This window comes from Leptidea sinapis, chromosome 24 (assembly GCF_905404315.1).
Source record: "Leptidea sinapis chromosome 24, ilLepSina1.1, whole genome shotgun sequence".
NCBI lineage: Eukaryota > Metazoa > Arthropoda > Insecta > Lepidoptera > Pieridae > Leptidea > Leptidea sinapis.
Window position 1 is genome coordinate 7,932,080 of NC_066288.1, and position 18,638 is coordinate 7,950,717.

Sequence of the window (18,638 nt, forward strand, 5' to 3'; positions counted from 1 at the left end):
CAAAAAATATTACAGAACAATTTGAAATATTTTTTAAAATCATTAAATTGTAATAGCTTAAAAAATGATTTCCATCGACTTTTGAACTGAGCGTTACTTCAGTCAGAAAAAAATTCTGAATTACCCCCAAGTCGCGCCTAAAGAAGTTTTACTTCAAAAAAGGATAAAACTATTTTTTTTTAATTGAAACCTAGCTAGATTGATTTCTCGCCTCCAAAACTAACTGTATACTAAATTTCATTAAAATCGTTGGAGCCGTTTCCGAGATTCAGATATATACTCGTACATACAAGAATTGCTCGTTTAAAGATAGCTATTGCTATAAACTAACCGTAATCTAGTCCCAGCGTGTCCTTTCACTTAGATATTCAGCTGTGGAGTAGTAGGATTTACGACGGAGCCATGTGATATCGAGTATTATTCACTATAACCACATCTTAATAAGTTTCATTGAAAATATAACTTTCAAGCAGAGATGGGGGATCTCTCCCAGTGAGAGTGAGAGTCTCTCAAGCAGAGAGTGTGTTTAGATATACGAGGCACTCTTACTATGCGGTTAATCCAGCACTGATGTTTATATATTACAGAACTTATGGCCAGGCTAGGTTTAAACACGTCTCCCATCAATCTCGCAAAGCCGGAGGCAGAGAGTACGGACTTTCATTTGCCACGGTCTTGGCATACTCCATATTTTTCCAGAATAGCTCTTAATTCCTGGAACACACATAGAGAAACGGCGAACGGTCAGCCTTCTCTTTTAGTCTGTTCATTAGGTTCCTGGCGTCGTCGTTTGTTATATGTAGACCCGGCATAAAGTGACATTTGCTTGTTTAGATGGTATCGACGGGAAGCAAGCTCGGCGTACGGGGACCAGTGGGCCTCTGGGTGAGCTGTTTGACCACGGATTAGACTCGTACTCCGCTGTTCTGATACCCACGTGTCTCTACAGCATATTTGGAAGGTAAAACGATCTTTATTACGTTAGTGACATGAAATAGAATTAATTATAAAGATTCAGTTTAAAAATAATAAATTATTTCGGTTTTAAAAGAGCGACATCTCAAGTAAATTTCGGCCTATATGCACTTATTGGGGTTGAGCAGGTTATCAACTGTTAAGTAAATCCTGTAGATGGAGCCACAATCTGAGAGTTGAATACCAAAATTTACGACCCATGGGTACTCGATCGGTCGGTTCAGTTGGAAAGAGCGCTCGAACGGAACTAGAGAGGTCGAAGGCTGGAGTCCCGCATTGTTCATAAGTCTGAAGGCCTGAGGGCAAAAGTCTGAAGGATTAATTTCATGTCAGTTGCATAAGTTGTTATAAACTATGAAGTCATAGTTCATAAAGTATCCGCGTCACGTGGTTATTTTAATGAAAAAATGATTAACCGCAAGTTAATTTTTTGGCGGTTAAACTTATACTATTTTATCGCGATGTAAACTATTAAAATATAAAAAAATAATTGCATCATTCCATATCAATTTCTACTTTGGTCACATTGCTCGCCGAAAACCAGATAATCTGAGAAATTAGTCGTAATGGGCAAAGTTAGTTATATAGACCCCGAGGGGTTATCTAACCGTTGCTGTAACAAGTTACGGTAGTCGCTGACCTTATTTTAATTCAAAAATTGACGAATAAAATATATGAAATAACTTATTGAACGTAAAAAAGATTCCATTCTGAGGGCGATCCCTTCATTCCCAATCTGTGCATTTAGAAAGTCATTTATGTGGTAATAAACTTTATCATAAAGAAATAAATACCCTGAGAGATCAAGAAAACCTAGGCAGATAGATAGAAGTACTGAGCAGTTCGACGCAAGAATCCTTCATCAATGAAGAAGACATCCAGAAGATCAACGAAGCAGAATTAATAGTTTGCACAACTTCCAGATACGAGCTGAGCCCACTGAGGTTTTTCTTCGTAATATGGAATATCTTCATAAACTTCTTCCTGACACACTGGGAGAAGTACAATACAGGCGTCATGTTTCTACCTTGGGGTTACGACTTCACAATGATCGTGAGTTGTTTATACTTATTTATTTGCTACTGAAAACCCAAGCCGTAACGCGGAAAGGTTGATGCATCCAATATACGATAATTTATATTATTTAAATACGACTCATATTGGATGCAGCACCTTACATATTAATTAAAGGCATAAAAGGCATTTATTTTCTCAAAATTGATTCCTTTAGAATTCTTTTTGATGTAATTTCTACCATAACTATAACTACTAGATACTACTACCGCTTCGGAAACAAATGGCTCTCTGAGAGAGTAGAAGCGGCGCAAGAAACTCTCCCAGCATTCTTTTTTTGCGCTCTTTTCCATAAAAATAAACAATATTGTACAATAATTTCTATCGCTATAAAATAATCACAATCTAGTCCCAGGCTGTCCGATTATTTAGATATTCAGCAGTGGAGTAATAGGATTTACGACAGAGCCATTTTTTTTATAAAACATTTAAATTTATTTATAGATAATGCCTGAGCAGTGGCTGGGACTTTATTATAGAAGTGTATACATTTACTCTTAAAGCTATTATGTATCCTATGAAGCCTACTAGAATTTTGTAAAACACATTTGATTGAAAAGAGTGGCCGTTGAATTATTTTATGTACTTCTCACGAGCTCAGTTCTTTACGAACATATAATAATTTCAGTAATTTAAAAGAAATATTTTAAGTGACGATTCAGAAGCCTAATTGAATGAAGTTTATTTTGACTATGAAGGCCTTCACGTATAAATAGTTTTTACTACATTTAATCATGTTATCTATACATATAAAAATGAATTGCTGTTCGTTAGACTCGCTAAAACTCGAGAACCGCTGAACTGATTTGGCAAACTTTGGTCTTGAATTATTTGTGGAAGTCCAGGGATGGTTTAAAAGGTGAATAAATATGAAAATGCTCAGAATTAAATAAAAACAACAATTTTGTTTTTCCTTTGATGTATCCTCCGTCGTTCAGAAATCAAATTGAAATAATAGTTTAAAATGAATAACTAATAAGAATTTTTATATCTTTCTAACTTTCTCAGGTAAAAAATAAACTTAGGTTTAGCTAACAATAGTTGGTAGATTAACAACAGTTGTTAACTATCTATCAGGAGTCATAAGTTTGAGAGTGAATTAAGTACATAGGCTTAGAATGTAAAGAGTTCGTGCAAATCAAACAGCCATAATATTGTCATTCGAGCTGACAAAACACCTGCCGGTGAACACACAAGGAGGTTTAATTCACCCACCATTGACGAAGTGGCTGTTGTTATTGTGGGAGAAAATTTACAAACTAAAGCAATAATTCTTATTTCCAATATGTTTTTTGTATGGGCATATTTTCTATTATTGACAAATTCATAAAAACATTATTCTGTTTATTATATACAGAACAACGTCTGTCGGGTCTAGTACTTAATATAACTTTACTTCCAAATGTCAAGCAGATGCCTTTGAGACGAATTTTCAATGAAATCATCTAATTCACCTCATTAAAAACCTAAGATAAAATTATAGAGCACTAGTGTTAAAGTTAATTTAGTTCCATTATTCTATAACCAAACTTCAATTAAACACCCACCCAGTAAGTTTTACCTTACGCTAGACCCATATTAGCAGCACAAACAACTTCAATATTTTGACGTCATAACCTAGCGCTGTTGGACTAAAGCGCAACTATGACTAGTTTGATCTTCGTGCCTTCCTTGCTGGAAAACCAATGCACGCCCCTGCCTACATAATATGTAAGAAATATTAAATTGGGTACCAATACTCTACGATACTATAAATAAGCATTGTGAAAGATAAATATTGAATACTAACCTAGACTCTTTTACATATGTATGAATTTCGACGATAAATTGCTCAACTTATTGCTTGACTAGTCGAAATCTTAATTGAAATTCGTATGATTTCAACTTCTTCAAGTAATTTATCCGCTGTTTATATACTCTCCTACGCCTGTTGTCATTTTCACCCCATTCCACATCTCAATATTAAGAGCCCGCGCAGACAGAGAGCGGTCAGAGTTCTGCGTGTTCTAGTGACCGTTGACCGCCCAAGAGTTCCAACGCACACAAGCGGCGTGCAATTTCTCGAGTTCTAGTTTCGTGTGAGTCTTTGCACATGCAACATGTCACTAAAAAGTTCGTCATCCAATGAAGAATTATTGGTCTTGTGGAGCTCAGCAGCTTCTAAGAAGAAAAGGAAGAATTGGGTGCACCCAATTAACACAACGCGAGAAGAACAAGGCGAATTCAGTAATATTTTTCAGGATTTACTTAAAGATGAACAACGATTCTATATATTTTTTTCGAATGGCGATTAATAGTTTTAATGAATTGTATAACATCATAAAACCTACTAACGAAAAACAAAATACTAACTGGAGGAAATTACTCAAACATCGCGGCGTTCCGGCGTTCTCTGTCTTGGCGGAAAAAGAACTCTTGCAACGCGACGTTCCGCTTTGACCGCCGCGGTCAGACTGCCCGCTGTGTGTGTTGTTGTTATACACTCAGTATATTCTAATGAACGCCGAACGCGGAACTCGGAACTCCTGACCGCTCTCTGTCTGCGCGGGCTCTAAAAGAAAAATAACTAAAGTTTCAACTCGAATATGATTATTTGGATGGCAGTACGGCTGGTAACTTTTACAGTGTACTGGCGGTAAAAAATGTTATAGAAACACTAAAATCATTATTTCCATAGAAATGCCTTACTGACAGTTATCGGTAGCCCTCTCATCCGTTGCTTATGATATATCAGTAAAATGCCATTACGGCTGGTATTTATAGCCTATATGTTTATAACAGTTTTCAAATATGTCGCATAGTAAATATTACTGGGCGTACCTTAAACTATCTTTTTCTCTTATATAAGAACCGGGGATTAGTCTATAGTCCAAAGTGATAACCGCACAATATTGGTCTGAAAGGGATAAAACTACTATGCAACTAAATCTTTTCAATATGGTATTCACGGTCCTGTTTCTTCAATTAAACTATTTAATTGGCTCCATTTTCGTGTTGGCTTAGTTGATCACGCTAACGAACCCAGATCTTTCCTCAACTTCAGAACCTTCCTAGGTTGTATTAGTAGTGGCCCTAGTATCTTTGGCAGTTGGTTTTTGATTGGCCACTTCCAAACGTTCCAAAATTACGTTGCATTAGTGACCGTTTGTTGTTAAAGAGTGATCTTTCTTAGCTCACTTCAGAGCCCGTCAGAGGCTGAATCTTCAAGCTATTATTGTTAAAAAATGGGCCAAGAAATATGTTTTTACCAGGGTTCGTGTGTACTGCAGCTAGTGACGTCGATAATCGGACCTCAGAAGGTAGTTCTTCAAACTTTTTTTGTTAAAAAACGAGCTAAGAGATATGTTTTTACCAGGGTTCGTGTGTACTGATGCTAGTGACGTCCATAATAGGACCCCACGCGTGGCACGTGAGTCTGCCGGGCGCTATCACCCCTGGAACCATCTTCGAAGTGACCCTTTACCTCTCCGCTATGCTCACAAGTCAGACTGTTATCCTGTGGAATATTTATAAGTAAGTACCATACATACCATTTTTAGCAATCTACTTTAACATCAGTATTTAAAAATTATAATGTCAATGTTACGTTGTCAGGTCGTATCGCGATCGCACAGGCAAGATGCGTCCGTTCAACGAGGCGATAAGACCACTGGTACCTCTAGCGCTGTTCTTCGCTCTCAGCACTCTTTGGGCTGTCTATTCCCCGACTGACGTCCTCAGCAGGGGACCCAGGCTCTTCTATATACTCACCGGGACTATCTTCTCAAACATTAATGTAAGTATTTTGAAAGCCATCTCCATCTCTAGTTTGGTGTATCCCAGTATCAGCTCGAACAATTTGACCGCGTGCAACGCCTATCCCCCCTGTGAACGGCTAGAACCCTTGAGCTGCGTAGATACGATGCAACATTGTGTGTTTTCTTGTACATTCAAACTAAATAGAAGAAAGTTTCTCGAGCGGTGTTTCCAGCTCACATGTAACCTTTTAAAAAACACGTATACCTTCCATAAATTCCGGCATCGCTCCTGTGATCCCTCTTCGCTACTAGCCTTGTATCGTGCAGGTTTTTTTTTATACCCCAAAAATTTTAATTCTTGTTTTTTTTTTTTATTACTTTATATGGCAATACAACGTTTGCTGGATCAGCTAGTTATGCCTATATAACGTTGTCCGTTCCAGTGTCGTCTGATAGTGTCACAGATGAGTGACACCCGCTGCGAGGTGTACAACGGTCTACTGACGCCGTACATGTTGGTTCTGGTGGCCGTATTCTACCTGCGCGTGTCCCCCATGACGGAGCTGATGCTGCTCGGAGCGCTGTGTGTGGCCAGTTCCATCGCGCATATATACTACGGCGCTAGCGTGGTAAGACATATAAATTAAGGGAAGTTGTTATTAAGGTAAAAATTTAAAAACCGGTGATTGTTCATATTTTATTATGTAGACGACACTTATAGCCGAATAGTGATCCTGACTACTAAGCTAAAGGTCCCGGGTGCGAATCCCGGTAAGTATTCAAGGAGCTTTCTTCCACGTACTACAAAGCTGTGGAGTGAACTTCCTTGTGCGGTGTTTCCGGGACGATACCATATGGGTACCTTCAAAAAAAGCGCGTACACCTTCCTTAAAGGCCGGCAACGCTCCTGTGATTCCTCTGGTGTTGCCAGAGATTGTGGACGGCGGTGATCATTTAACAACAGGTGACTCGTACGTTCGTTTGTCCTCCTATTCCATAAAAAAAAAATCTAAAAAACTTATGCGTAGCGTCGTTTGTATCTATAGCAGCGACGATGTTTATTTTTTCATGAATAAGTATTTGCACAGATTCAAAATGTGTCACTTACGCAAGAAGGCTAGAGACCCCAGCTCATGACGTATTCCGTCCGTTGATTCCTATTTGAATGCAAACCCAAATTGAGTTGCCAAGAAACACTTATCGTCCTAAAGAATTATGAGCGAAAAAATCTGTCAAAACTTAATTAGTTAGTATTACTGTTTGATCGTTATTAATAATTATCCGAATATTTGCCGTAACACGTACAAGTGATAGCTTTAAGAGTTCTAAATATACACAAAATTTTCTCTTGCTTTTTAATCTTCTATCTAACATATTAAATTAGATATTTTGTGAGAAATAATAGTTGTCGTATATCTATCCTTCAGTAGAAAACACAATCACAAACCCTAGATTGAATGGCTTGAAGATATTCTTGATTAGTTCAACAGCCGGATCTTCGGTTCAACGTCCCTCACTAAATCGACCCTTAATATTAGACAACTATAGAACAGGTAGGTACGTTCTGAAGGCCGCTTTTGACATATTCATAAAAACTTCCATCAAAAGTAGTTGTCAACCCATAATCTTAGTATAGTATCGTAATAGACGAACCCTGTCTGAAAGTGAGATGATTATCCTTAATAATACATAAAAACCTAGGTGTGAGAAAGAGATGAAATAGATGAAAATCATGAAACCATTTTGAAACAATTTAGTGTCCATTAGTCTCCTGTCAAATTGGTCCGCATTTCAATTTTAGTGTTTTTATCGTATTTGTTCTGTGTTCGGATATTAATTAGGGAATATAATGGTGTCGTTTTCTGTGTTAGATTGTGTTGTTATCTACAAAAACAATCCGAATACTGATTCTTCTATACTGCTTTCATGGTGCTTATTTTTGTAGAACATATTCACTTAAATATTTTCTATTACATTTAAAAACTCTATTAATTTAAACACACAGTAAACACTCTATTTTCTAAAGATTATATTAATTAATAAAAATATGTGTTAGTAAATAAAATATTGTGTACGTGAATATGACGCCGTTTATCAATATTATTTTGTCATAGGCATTGTCTAAAAGCAAATTTTACACATTGCACTAACTGACTAACACATATGTAAAACTAGCACACATGAACATTTTAAATTAAGTCTCGCCGTAATGAGTAGAGTGTAAACTAAGTTTATCTACACCCATGCTTTAAATTCTCTATTAAAGATTCTGAAACAATTAGCTTATTGCCAACATTAAAACACCCAATGTCCTAATAACCATTACATCATCTAAACGAGTGTTGTAATGAAATTCAGTACAACATTATATCATCCGTTTTCATAATAACACTCCTTTGGATAATATTATGGTTAGGTCCTAGGACTGGCTTTTATAATGTTAGCAGTAAGCTAACTGTTTCAGAATCTTTTATAGAGGATTCATATTATGGGTGTAGATAAAGTCTTGAATGCAACTATTGATAATTAGGTATTGTAGGATAATAGTATCACATGAGTTTTACACAACAGTTGCATAAATAACTATATAGAGTAGAGTATTTTCTATTACACTAGTATACTAAGTTTATGTGTCAACCAATGACACCACGGACTGGGATTAAAGCGAACACCCTCAGGCTCTTTAATTATTAATGTTTATTGTACGATATTACATTGTAATCCATATTTTATATAAAAAAAAAGCCCGCTGAGTTTCTTGCGCCCATTCTTCTCAGTCTCTTTTGAATGGGTGGTAGATTTTGACGTTCAATAAGTGATTATAAATCCTATTTTGAATAAAAATATTTGAATTTGAATTTTATATTAACAAGTGAAGCACCGTTATGCTAGTGTGTGTGCGGTTATGGGGGATACTAGTAACACAAATTTTTCTCCCTAAAATAATCATATATGGCCACAAATACTTATATAGTATCGTTTTTAAACTTTCACAAAACGCGCGACGGGCATTTTTACTCATAATGGCCGCCTATAAGCCTGTAGTAGTGCAAGTGTGTGCGTGGGGCTATGTATTTACACGTTAATCGGCTTGTTTTGGTGCTACACTGTTATGTAAGGTGACACGGAGTCCTTCTTTTTTTACTCGTCCGTGTGTCAACCACAGCTGTTGTTATATTCTTCTTCTTTTGTTTTGTTTGGCTTTCAAAGTGTGCTGTTGGTTTAAATGAAATGTAATAATGATGTTCTTACATTTTTTTTTTCAGGTAAAAGAAATGTGTGAGCATTTCCAAATCTCCTGTTTCCGCATCAAGCCAAAGATTAATTAAGTGTCTCTTAATTAAGAATGTATCGCGTTTAGGTCCTCTATGGTCTGCACTATTATTGTGCTAGAGAAATTTAGATCTGATCTGAGAATCTTATATTTTTGATGTAGTTCTATAATTTTATATGTGTAGTATTAATTTTTAGATTGCCATATACAAATTTACAGGTTTATGTACGGACGTTTTGAAAGTTTTGTGTACGAATTATAAGTAGTTAATTATGATTTTCAATTTAATTGAGATCGGTCGGTATTTTCAAGGATTCCTATATTTGTAATTATAGAAATAGATTTAATGTCTAGACATTGTCTATTTAGATTTAATTCTTGCCACATTTAAAAAATAATATCTTTTTAAATTGCCATACCAAATTATGTGTATCCTAAGGGCTACAGTCGAATTATTTAAGAATTTCAATTTTATGTGGGTCTATAAAAAGAAAACTCTGATTTTCCACAAAATTTGTTGTAAACGACAAAATGTTCTGTAGTGCGGCTTATTGAGGCGGCCGTACACGGCCGTACTGAAGCTCCGACTATAAAAGGATCAACAGTCTATATTGTGATGCATTCTCCTGGCTTGGCAGATATCGCCCTTCAAACGTTTCAAGTTTTGTATCAGGTATTAAATACTCAAAAACAAGTAACTGTGATCATTTATGCGATATCATTATCGTTGCAAAGGTTTAAGGCCGCCTCCAGATTCACAAACTTAGCCTGTTTCTGCCCAAATTCTCAAATTGTTGCTAGCGAAAGCTCATCCCCAGGCCCCAGCTTTTACTCAATTCGCAATCACTTAATATACAACTTGTATAACGGTAATGTCAACATCTGCCACCTGTATGGTTTCCACAAAAATCTACTTTGCAAAAAACTGAATGACTACTCGTATATTATCAAAAATTATTGGTGATATTTCGATGTACCTAATTCGGTTGATTAAATGTTTAAAATTACGTATTGGGGTGCTTAAAACTCCTTTCAATAACATATGATATGATATGTAGATAAGGGCGGCCCTACACGCTTCAGTAAAGTTTAATATATTTAATATTGCATAAAGTTAGTTTAGAAAGTCAAATTAAGCACTTGAACTTTACTGAAGCGTGCGTGTACAGCCGCCCTTATGTACACCCAAATTTAGTAACTAATGGTAGTTTTGTAGTTTTGTACAATAATCTCAAAAATAATCTTCCTTATATACTCATTTTAAGATTATACTTACACTTAAAGTATCATAATGTATTTTAATATATATTAGTGAATTCCGACTAAAGACGAACTAACAGCCCGATAATACGTGACAAATTTTGATTTGCAAATATGCGCATTAACCAGTGGTTTAATACTCAAGATACTAAGTACCTAATATCAAGAGTGGCTGACTGTTTACGACTTGCCAATCAAAATAAGTTACAGTAACAATAGATTCGCTTTCCTTTTCTATCGTTTGTCTTTACGATAGTATATTCTAATTCTATGCTTACAGCGACTTATAAGAGAAGAAATCGAAAAAATAATTAATAGGTGGTCTGTCTAAGGCACATTTTCTACTTCTGATACAAAACCAACTATCATCGACCTTATAAGACATTTAAAAACAGCGGTCACTTACAGATATGGAAAATACATATTATATTACTCCGTGGGATACCTTAAAGCGATTGTTTACAATGTGTTGTGCCTATTACCTACCAATAATGATATGTTCGTGTTGTTATCCAATAGTCTAAACACATGGTCGGACTTGTAACCGGACAATCAGACAGTCCGGTAAGCTCCTCACACCAATTAGTCCGGCGTCACACTTGGTACAGTCCAGACGGTAATAATTATAATTTTGTACGATATATAATGCGACTAAACTTCGTCTATGGAATAAATTCGATCATGTGTTTAGGCTATAAGCATAAGGGGACCTTCACCCCGCCTGCCCACTTCAGTTGGTTAGAATGAAATAAATTAGATATTCTGATTTTACTGTGATGAGGTCGATGCCTACTATATGTATATTCCTGGTCCCTGAACATTTTTATAATAGTCAAAATTATAGTATTTAGTGGCATATTTGTATATGCATTTAGCCAAATTTTAGTTAAACTTAGGTAATATAAACATAAGCGTCTGATCTGGCTGTCAATATTTTCCATTACTTCAAACAAAATCTTATTAATACTTTATGAGTTATGGGTACTTTATTGGTGCCAAGATGGCAGGTAGAGAACTAGTCTAGAAAATGCGGTATCACTGACCTGTAAAGTACCACTGGATAGGCTGTTCCATATATTTGACAGCAATTTTTTGTGCCTATTTGAAGCGCCGCTCGCGAGTGCCCAGAGAACTAATTTTGACGTATGATACAAATGGCTGCGAAGGAACGAAGGTACAATACTCTGGAGTATTTTTTGCATTTTGAAATAATTTCGTTCGTTTTCCGTGTTATTTATACTTCAAGAATCAACGTAATAAAGTATTTTTTTTTGTTATTTATTTCCTACCATCTATCGATGTTTGCTGAGGTTGTCATCACTAGTTTTATACCGCAGACTCTCGGTACATGGCCAACAGCACCAAAATGGCGAATATCAAACAGGCACAAAAGCACTTTGACTGCCACCAGTCCAGTGGTATATAGTAGAGAGGTCAGTGTGCGGTATACTTATTAAGATATGATAATCCAAAAATATTCCATTATAAAGCCGAGTCGATAGAGAAATGAATCTAGAATTTTGTCGGTTATTATTCATTCTCACGCACACATGCAATCTATACTCACGTCTCACACATGCTGCAGTGTAGGTATTGCGGGCGAAAAATCAGTAGGTACTAAATTAATAACAATAAAATGCGATCGGAATTGGTGGCGATAACTAACTTTTTTAATAATTGTACTGCTGAACGTCGCCGCCAACTGAGATTTCTTTTTATCTTCGGCCAGGATTTCACTTTACAATCATACATAACTGCTCAATAGAACATCGAACACTTAGATTAAGGATTGGTCTCCGCTGCGCTCCAAATAGAAACCGCACTACTTACTTATTAGGCTGCATCGGCAATGGCATCTTTCAAATTTTGTGACAAAATATCTGAACCCAGTGCCTTTCTTATAGTATTATTTTTACAAAGTTTTACTACGCAATCCGGCATTTTTATTCCAATTATTAGCAAAGTTAAACAGAACATGTGGCACGTCAACGACACACATTGTTCGAGACTGGCTCGAGTACGCCCACTTGTGCGTAGTATTAGTTACCGCACTTTGCGACTAAGCCTGCGGTATCTAGTTGGAGCGCAGCGGAGAACAACCCTTCATCTAAGATTGAATGACACAACACTGTTGGATTGTTCATAAGCTAAGATAACGATAATATAAGTTCGTGTTGCTTGATATATTTAAAAATGTGTTTGTTCGTATTTAATCCGATCGCAATGAAATTCCAAATTATTGCTTAAGTACAAGCAGGAAGGTTATAGGCATAGCTAATGTAATAAATGTAAAAAACAGCAGTCATAAGGACTGTTGATGAAGTGAATACTTAAACATATAAAATATCATAGTTATTTGTAAACTAAATTAAGTATATACAGCCTTTCATTGATTGCCAAAGGGTGCTCATAGCATTAAAGAGCCTAATGTACTTTTGGGACGTCAAAAAATCGAAAAATCAATTATCGGCGGCATATCATACGTCATATGACAGTTGACATCTATAAAACGTACAGAGACTGCTCAGACCTTACTTACGTAAAACTCAGCTGAGTGTGATAAAACGGAAACTCGACTTTTGCATTGGGCTGTCTTAGCTTAAGCTCGGCATAATTTCAGCTGTCAAATTACTAAAACGAAATCAAAGGCGATGATAAGTTTTACGTAAGGAGAGTCTGAGCAAAGTCTATGCTCTATAGATCTCAGCGTTTGACTCATTCAATAGGTAAAAATCAATTACATATCCATCGCGCCTAAAGAGGTTTTTAAATATTATAAATAATTGTAAACATAAAACTATAACAGTGTGCTGACTGTACAGGCACAATTAATGTCCGTTTACTATAATATTGATGCCATCCTTTACCCACATAATAGTGAACATCACAAATGATGATAATTATTGGTATCAGTTCAAATTAACCTAGATTCTTTTTCCTAATGCCAATTAAATTAATTTTTCATTAGAAATAACTGATATTGTTATGGTATATGTGACTGGTTATATTTTTACTTTGTAGTAATAATTATTATAATGGTTTTGGATAGGAGTTTGTTCGATTTTTTTCTTGTTGGTCAGCTTTATGTTTATATTCTAATTTATAAATATTCTAATTTTTGTTATGTGCTCAATCTTGTGTACCTGTTTATTTTTAAGTTACTTTTTTAATGTGAAGGGGAAAAAATTTTAACTGTCATTACTCATTACTTCTTTTACGTTTTAATAAATCTATTGCAAAAATTTCGTATTTTATTGTGTAGGCCCCTATGTTTTTCTTAATTTTGTAAGAATAAAGAAACCAACTGATTTTGAGATTACCAGCCCATAATAGATGATGTGTCATAACATAGGTATTACAAAATACAAAACAATCTAAAGTGGTGTATGTGATACATAGGCTGCACTAAAAGAATCGGGAATGGAATATTTCCACTGTTCCTGTTATATTTAAACCTTTTTAATTTAAAACTCCATGGTTTTAAAAATCGAATACCATTTATTTATTTAAAAAAAGATTCTCGGTCTTGTCAAACTTGTTTAGTCGTTGAGAAAATGGAATTGACTCGAGAAAATTCTAGAGCGATGATTTATTATGACTTTCGAAGTGGTTTAACACAAAAACAGTGTGTTGACCGGATGATTTCAGCATTTGGTGATGAAGCCCCATCCAAAACCATAATTTATCGCTTGTTTGCTGAATTTCGACGTGGACGTGTCAAGCTCAGTGATGATCCCCGTCAAGGTCGTCCAAAAACTGCAGTCACCAAAGAAAACGTTGATGCTGTGCGTAAGCTGATTGAGGAAGATCGACATGTGACATACCGCGAAATTCAGTTCTCACACCGCGCACAGAACAAAAGAGTTTTTAGAGCAAGAAAACAGAATTATTAGACCATCCGCCGTACAGCCCCGACCTAATGATTTCTATACTTTCCCTAAAATAAAGAATAAATTGCGTGGTCAGAGATTTTCATCACCTGAAGAAACAGTGGACGCCTACAAAACGGCCATTTTGGAGACCCCAACTTCCGAATGGAATGGTTGCTTCAATGATTGGTTCCATCGTATTGAAAAATGTGTCAAATATCGCGGAGAATACTTCGAAAAGCAATAAATACATTTTTAAATAGTAATGTTGTGTCACTTCCTTGATTCCCGAAATTTTCAGTGCCGCCCTCGTACAACCCTGTACCTGTGACCTAGCACCTGTATTTATGACTGGCAACCATACTGCTCAGATTAGTGTGCAATGTCCATGTAAGTAGAGGTATACAGGTGTCCCAGAAAGAATGGATAATCCTTGAACCACGCACAGGACAGCTCTCCAGCGCTCAGAAAAAAATATCTAAAAAAATCCAAGTGATACCCAAAATATGATTTTTTTTTAGAAAAACATAGGTTTTTTTACTTTACTTCACATTAATGTTCACAAAGTAATGAAATTTGTAAACTCCGCCTTCATATCCTTCCCTATATCAAAGGGTTGGTATGGTGCCGGTCCCAAGCCCGGATAAAGGAGGAGGGAATCCAAGCCAAGTTGTGAGACGTACCGTGACGAGGGCTGCGTGTCTGGGGGAGAGCTCAGACTTTAACGGTGTACCTCCGATACCTGGGCACCTCGGAGTGTTATTTTATGCCCTTCGGCCAGTAAGCGGGGCTCTGCTGGTTCGTGACCTTTATTTCCCTAGCTTCTCGTGGGAACAAAGTGGAGGAAAATAACATTTTAAGTTCTATTTTGTCTACCATAGGTGCAAACCTATCTATCTCGGAACCCGAGGGTGAGCGGCTAGACGCCCCCAAGGGAACCGAAAACTTACCTCAGGCCGAGAGATTAATCCCAGGCGAGCTGGCAACCGTCAAGGAAACCACAACGCCTACGGAAACAGACTCGAAACTGAGAAATATAAAGACGAAGCCAAAGAAGCTGTCCGGTGCAGCCCGGAAAAGATTCAGAAAGCTTCTCCAAACGGATATGCCTGTAGAGGAAGCCAAGGCGTTAGCCAAAATGCCTTGGAATGACCTACAGAAAGCAGGTCACAACCCTCCACCACCTGAAGCGAAAGCTGAAAAACGTGGCAGGTCAGAGGAGATTTCTCCGAAAACCCAGCCGAAGAAGGTACCCAGGCTAGATGACACTCAGTCAACCTCGGGAAGACCTAGCTTCAAGGAGGTAACCGGGTCCTCACGTGTGGGCATTCGACATACCCATACTATGAGCGAGGACGAAATGCGGAAAGTGCGCCGCGCACTTCTTGCTTTGATCACCGGGGCTGAACAAGGTACCGGGCCGACATTTCTGGGCTTTGCCCACAAGCCTGGCTGGATTCTGGTGACTTGCGAAAATGATTTCAGCCGAGAGTGGCTTGTGGACAAAGTCAACGATCTGAAGCCGTGGCCGGAGGCAGAGCTCTCATGCATGTCGGAGGAACAACTGCCCAAACCCTCCATAGCCACGACTTTTCTGCCGAATACTGAGGCTGACACAGTCGAAGAGGCACTGAAGCTGATCCGAGCGCAAAATGCGGGACTGAACACCGAACACTGGAAGGTGCTCCACGTGAGGGAGGACAAGGGAGGCCAAGTGGTCACTTTTTCCTTGGACGATCCCTCCGCGGAGACTCTGAAAGAGTCCGAGTGCAGAGCTGCCCTTGGTTTTAGAAAGATCAATTTTAAGATCAAGGGCGTCTCTGAGGGTTCCGCAGCAGCGAGTGGACACCAACCCACCCAGACCAGCGGGCCTGTGCGACCGGGAACATCCGGGATCTCAAAGACCCCGCTACGGCCGGCTGCCCCCACAACTACGTTCCGGGGCAAAGGGCCGATGTCGAGGAACGTCTCAGGTCCCCTCAGGGGAGGGAAGGATCAGAGTCGGGCTAATTCTGGCCGCGGGCGGAAACACCCATACCAGAAGACAGACCGACCTAAGCCTTCCACCTCCGGTGGGATCCAATGACGCTCCGCAGAAATAGGGCGAGGATACTCCAGGCAAACCTCCACCACGCCAAAGCTGCTACTGCAGTAATGGAGAAATGCCTTGTGAGTGGTGAAATCCTCTTTGCCCTACTACAAGAGCCGTGGGTCAATACCGGCAAAATACTGGGACTGAACACCGCTGGTAAGTTAATCTACAATACCAGCGGATCAAAACCCAGAGCTTGCATAGTCTTCAACAAGAACACTAATTTCTTACCTGTTACAGAGGTCTGCACCGACGACCTTGTTGCGGCGTATTTCTGTTTCGAAGGTTGGGAAGGCACCAAAGTGATCGTTTGCTCGGCGTACCTTCCATACGAAGAAAGAGACCCGACAACAGAATTGGCGAGAGTGGTCGAGTATGCACGACGCAACAACGCCGAACTGATTGTCGGGGCCGACGTCAATGCGCACCACACAACTTGAGGAAGCAGCGACGTCAACCACAGAGGTGAGCAACTTCTTAATTTCTTAGACACTAACGGCCTACAGGTACTAAACAGAGGTAATAAGCCAACCTTCGTTACCTCAAACAGGCAGGAAGTTCTAGATATTACTTTCGCTACCGACAACATTGCCAGGCGAATATCAAACTGGCGAGTCAGTGATGAAATTTCGCTATCGGATCACCGACACATAGCATACGACATCTTGACTTGCCTCGAAAAACAACTATATACGTTTAGGGATCCAAAGAAAACAAACTGGACTGTCTATAAAGAGAAACTCAGGAGTAATTTGGAGAATATCCCTAAGCGCATCAGAACCCTGGATGAGCTAGAGTTGGCAGTGAAAGTAACCACGGATGGCATCACTGACGCCTACGAGGCTAGCTGCCCTCTCTCCTTACAACACTCAAACAGGAAAGTGCCTTGGTGGAATTCAAACTTGAACAAACTAAGGCAGAAATCCAGAAGGCTGTTTAACAGGGCTAAAAAAACCCAAGAATGGGAACCCTACAAAGAAGCCCTAACAGATTACAACAGAGAAGTTAGGAAGGCCAAACGAGCATCTTGGAAGAGGTTCTGCGAGGATTTATCTAAAATTCCCCAAGGATCCCGAGTACACAAACTGCTCGCCAAGGACAAACCTAGCCAAATCGGCCTGCTTAAGAGACCAGATGGATCTTTTACAGCCGACGACGTAGAAAACGTAAGAGTACTGATGGCCCACCACTTTCCGGGGGCTACCTATCAACCAACTGTAGCAACGCCTACACAACGGCCTCTTGACGAGGACTGGCGTAGAGCGGCAAAGATAATCAGACCCCGGGATATAAGGTGCGCCATCAAGACTCTGAAACCCTACAAGTCAAGCGGTCTAGACAACATTTTTCCAGCGCTTCTTCAAAAAGGCCTGGATATCCTAGTACCGCTACTAGTCAAGATATACCGGGTAAGCTTTGCCTGGGGCTATCTTCCAGAGCAATGGACTAGGGCTAAAGTACTATTTATACCTAAGGCAGGCAGAAAGGACTACTCCCTGCCAAGCTCCTTCAGACCCATTAGCCTAACCTCCTTTCTCCTAAAGGTTATTGAGAAAGTCTTGGACAGACACATAAGAGAGCATGCTCTAAGCCTAAAGCCCATTCATAGTTCTCAACACGCCTACTGTAGAGGCAGGTCTACAGAAACGGCCCTTCTACAACTTGTGGATAGAGTCGAGAAGGCGTTACAAGACAAACAGATTGCACTTTGTGCGTTTCTAGACATTGAGGGCGCCTTTGACAATACCCCGACAGACACGCTAGTGAAGGGACTAATTAACAAAAATGTAGACTCCACCACTGTCAAATGGGTAAGGTCAATGCTCTCCCTCCATGGGACATCACTGGAGCTATACACTACGCGAGGTTGCCCACAAGGTGGCGTTCTTTCGCCACTTCTATGGACACTAGCAGTAGACGAACTACTTAGTAAGCTGGCAGAACTCAGAATTGATGCACTAGGGTACGCAGACGACCTAGTTATTATCGTCAAAGGTTTCTGCCAAAGCTTACTAAGCTCTATACTGCAAAAGGTGCTAAACACCATCTCACAGTGGTGTACAGCCAACAAGCTGTCAGTCAACGCAGGAAAGACTGTTATTGTGCCATTCACGAGGAAACGGACACTTAACAAACTGAAGTCTCCCACCTTGAACGGCTCTACTTTGGAATTCTCAGCTGAGGTTAAGTATCTGGGAGTCACATTCGACCAGAAACTCACATGGAATTCTCACATCGACAAAGCCGTGAAAAAGGCTAAAACCACCTTGGGTGTATGTCGACGTCTGGTAGGGAGACATTGGGGAATGCGCCCCAAGATCCTCCTATGGCTATTCAAAGCAATTGTGAGACCAACA

At 38.9% G+C, this 18,638-nt stretch overlaps 2 protein-coding genes across 2 annotated transcripts in view; one reads left to right on the top strand and one right to left on the bottom strand.

Annotated features, from left to right (window-relative positions):
- LOC126971793 (ethanolaminephosphotransferase 1) overlaps nt 1-10,269 on the top strand; it is a 31,900-nt gene extending 21,631 nt beyond the window's left edge. Inside the window, exons 4-9 of the mRNA XM_050818213.1 lie at nt 835-961; nt 1,899-2,028; nt 5,405-5,562; nt 5,644-5,824; nt 6,230-6,415; nt 9,053-10,269. Coding sequence (XP_050674170.1) covers nt 835-961; nt 1,899-2,028; nt 5,405-5,562; nt 5,644-5,824; nt 6,230-6,415; nt 9,053-9,115 — 845 coding nt within the window. The 3' untranslated portion in view covers nt 9,116-10,269. The remainder of the gene's footprint in view (nt 1-834; nt 962-1,898; nt 2,029-5,404; nt 5,563-5,643; nt 5,825-6,229; nt 6,416-9,052) is intronic.
- LOC126971782 (zinc finger protein 28-like) overlaps nt 1-18,638 on the bottom strand; it is a 140,310-nt gene that overhangs the window by 70,650 nt on the left and 51,022 nt on the right. The gene's annotated exons all lie outside the window — the stretch shown is intronic.